Here is a 2771-nt window from a genome sequence, read left to right as displayed (position 1 = left end):
AGTGTGCGTGCGTCATGCGTTCAAACATTACGGATCCAAGAGTAATCCCAACCACGTCCTCAGTAACTTGAATATGACTGTCGCTAAGGGAACCATGTAAGTAACCTCTCTAGTTACATGTCCTCAGTAACTTGAATATGACCGTCGCTAAGGGAACCATGTAAGTAACCTCCTCTAGTTAAGAATTCAATACAAATCTCGTGATGAACTGTTTGTAAACTCTGAAGGTTTACAAACAGTTCAACATGAGAGTGTAGACCCCAACATTCTTAGCCCATAAAATTCATTTCCCACAACTTTTGTTCTCTCCGAAGTACAGCCATGAGATTCACCCATTATTCTAAGATTTTCACCTGATTCACTCCAGGCAATGGGCATACTTGAACTGCTTTCTATTCCACATCTTTGGGTCATTATTTCTCGTACAAGATTCTTTTCACATCATCGTATCCCGCAAGGATAATATTGTGTCTCCAACAATAGATGAAGCACCTGATGCGTGCTATCTCTGAAACATTTTAACATGTTTCCAATAGGAAAGAAATTGAATTTGCTGAAAAACTGGCGGCATGCCTTAATTAAATTGGATAACAGTAGGTATAGGTAGTTTTCATAGAAAGACCCTTAACAGTTTGGTATGCTAAGGAGAAGGACAGAGTCATTATCGGGTTTCAATGTCTTCAATGATCCAGCATGGTATGAGTCAAGTACTGTACAAGTCTCACCTGTACTGTAGAATATACAGTAGTCCCTCCAGTACTATGAATAGTGACAGTACTGTCATGTGTGACGAATCGGTGCTTGGATCTAGGTTAGAGATTTGTCTCCTGGTCTCTTTGTTATGATTTGTGTCGAAGGAATGGCAAAGAGGCAGGTGGATGAAAGAGATAAACCATAGTGTACTCAAGTTGCTCTTGTAATAAATAAAATGAACAGACAATAATTGGAAAATTTTGACTAGGTATACCCAAAATCATGGTACCTATGTTCAAAATCTCAATCTTTATAGGTTCCTTATTGATCTGATACTTTTATCAGAATGTTTAATGTTTTCCTCCAGACTTTTCTTCTCCCTGTTTCATTAATGATGGCAAATCTTTCAGGTGATATTGAATTCCCATGATATTCCTGGTTTTACTCAGGCTGGGCTGGGTGAAGTCCATATGTTTAGCCGAGTTGTGTTGTCGAACAATGGCGGAGGGTAAAACCTCAGAAGTTAGTCAGTGACGTAAAACTTCTAATGAACAAATTCCCATGAACTTGTTTCTATCAGATCTGATTATTTATCTGGTCGCTCGGAATTTTTCATTCTGTATTTTGTTGCCTTGTCTTATTGTACTGGTTGGCTGATCTCCTCTTAACACACCAAGTGACATATTAATTGTTACGATGAAAAGCAGGTAAGACACGGGCGAAAGAATTTTCTCCATGGTGACCTTGCGAAAGGGAAATGACAGCTGGAAAAGTGACGCGAACCTTGTACTCTGAGACCTCCATAGATCCATGGAATTCTAATTATTATCATTAATCATCACTGCCTCGGTCGATGCCATGTGAAATGTTAAGACAAGAGAACCTAACGCCTCGTGGTGACTTACGCATTTGTATTTTCTGCTTCCTTGGATACTAATAATATATATAGGTAGGGTAAAACCCCCAATCGCCGACACCTGTTGTAATCGTGGACACCCTACTCGTATTTCTTTAATAATAAGAAATCTGCGTGGTTTACTCGTGATCAAATCTATGCACTAGGATCTCCTCACCCTCCTCTATCTTTTTCACAACATTACAGCTTAGATGCCTCGGTCGTCTGAGAGACATGAGCCAGACTAGATAGAATTACGTCAGTTTGTTAAGAAAGTGCTTTTTTTGTTAGCGTTTTGCTAAGGTAAGAGTTGTTTTTAAATGCGTTTTTTGTACTTTTCTTTTTATTTTACCACTATTGGACTTTTTTCCTGTGACAGTTAAGCTTTCTAGTTAATAATTATCCAAATAAAAATTAAAAATATATGATTTATTTGGAAATGGGGAGGGGTGTCAACGACCTCCTCAAAAAATACTCATGAAAGTAATCTCCGACACGGGGTGTCAGGTAACAATTTTCACATATTTTAGTCGCCGACACAACTGAAGTAATAGTCATTTGTGATCTCTACTGAGAACATCCAAAAACAGGTAATCTTTAATGTTTTCTATGGCGATTATCTTTGATTAATATTGGCAGGTGTTTATCAATGTTTAATTAATTGATAAAATTGTTTTATTGACATTTTTTAGCTATTTATTTAAAAGAAGGAGGAGCGTCAACGGCAAAATAGATCAGTGTCGATATCATATTTGGTCCGTTTTAGTTGCCGACACAGTTGTTTCTTTATCTTTAGGACTCTATTGTGCATAGGTACCTATTTAATCTTTTTGTGTGTTTTTTTTCTATACTTCTTCCCATATCATTGTTTAATCAATTTATATTGCTCTTTGGTTCCATTTTCATATTATATCCCTAGATAACGTGGGTTGTCAATGATTTCTGCAAAATATTGTTTAAATCGTTGTCTTCGACACATCCTTCGAGTTGTTTTTTGTTCGCACTTTTGATCAGAAGATGAATATTTGATACCTTTTATTTGTATTAAATGCCTAAATAGCTTAAATTTATCTAGGAACCTATCTACTTCGGTAGGTATTTTTTACTATTATTTTGTTTCAGCAAAATGGGGAAAGTAACAACAAAATATGATAAGTCCAAGTCAGGAACGAAGAAAAAGGAG

At 36.7% G+C, this 2771-nt stretch overlaps 1 protein-coding gene across 1 annotated transcript in view; it reads left to right on the top strand.

Moving 5' to 3' along the window:
• Positions 1-2771, top strand: part of LOC103521928 (ABC transporter G family member 23) — a gene marked incomplete at both ends in the record, with an annotated part of 11126 nt that continues 8355 nt past the window's right edge. The window contains 1 exon segment of the mRNA XM_008487033.3: positions 1-96. Within this exon segment, the coding sequence (XP_008485255.3) occupies positions 1-96 (96 nt within the window).

The sequence above is a fragment of the Diaphorina citri genome, unplaced genomic scaffold (genome assembly GCF_000475195.1).
Source record: "Diaphorina citri unplaced genomic scaffold, Diaci psyllid genome assembly version 1.1 scaffold6289, whole genome shotgun sequence".
NCBI classification, from domain to species: Eukaryota; Metazoa; Arthropoda; class Insecta; order Hemiptera; family Psyllidae; genus Diaphorina; species Diaphorina citri.
Note: the sequence above shows the minus strand (reverse complement) of the source record. Positions and strands in the feature narration are given on the sequence as shown.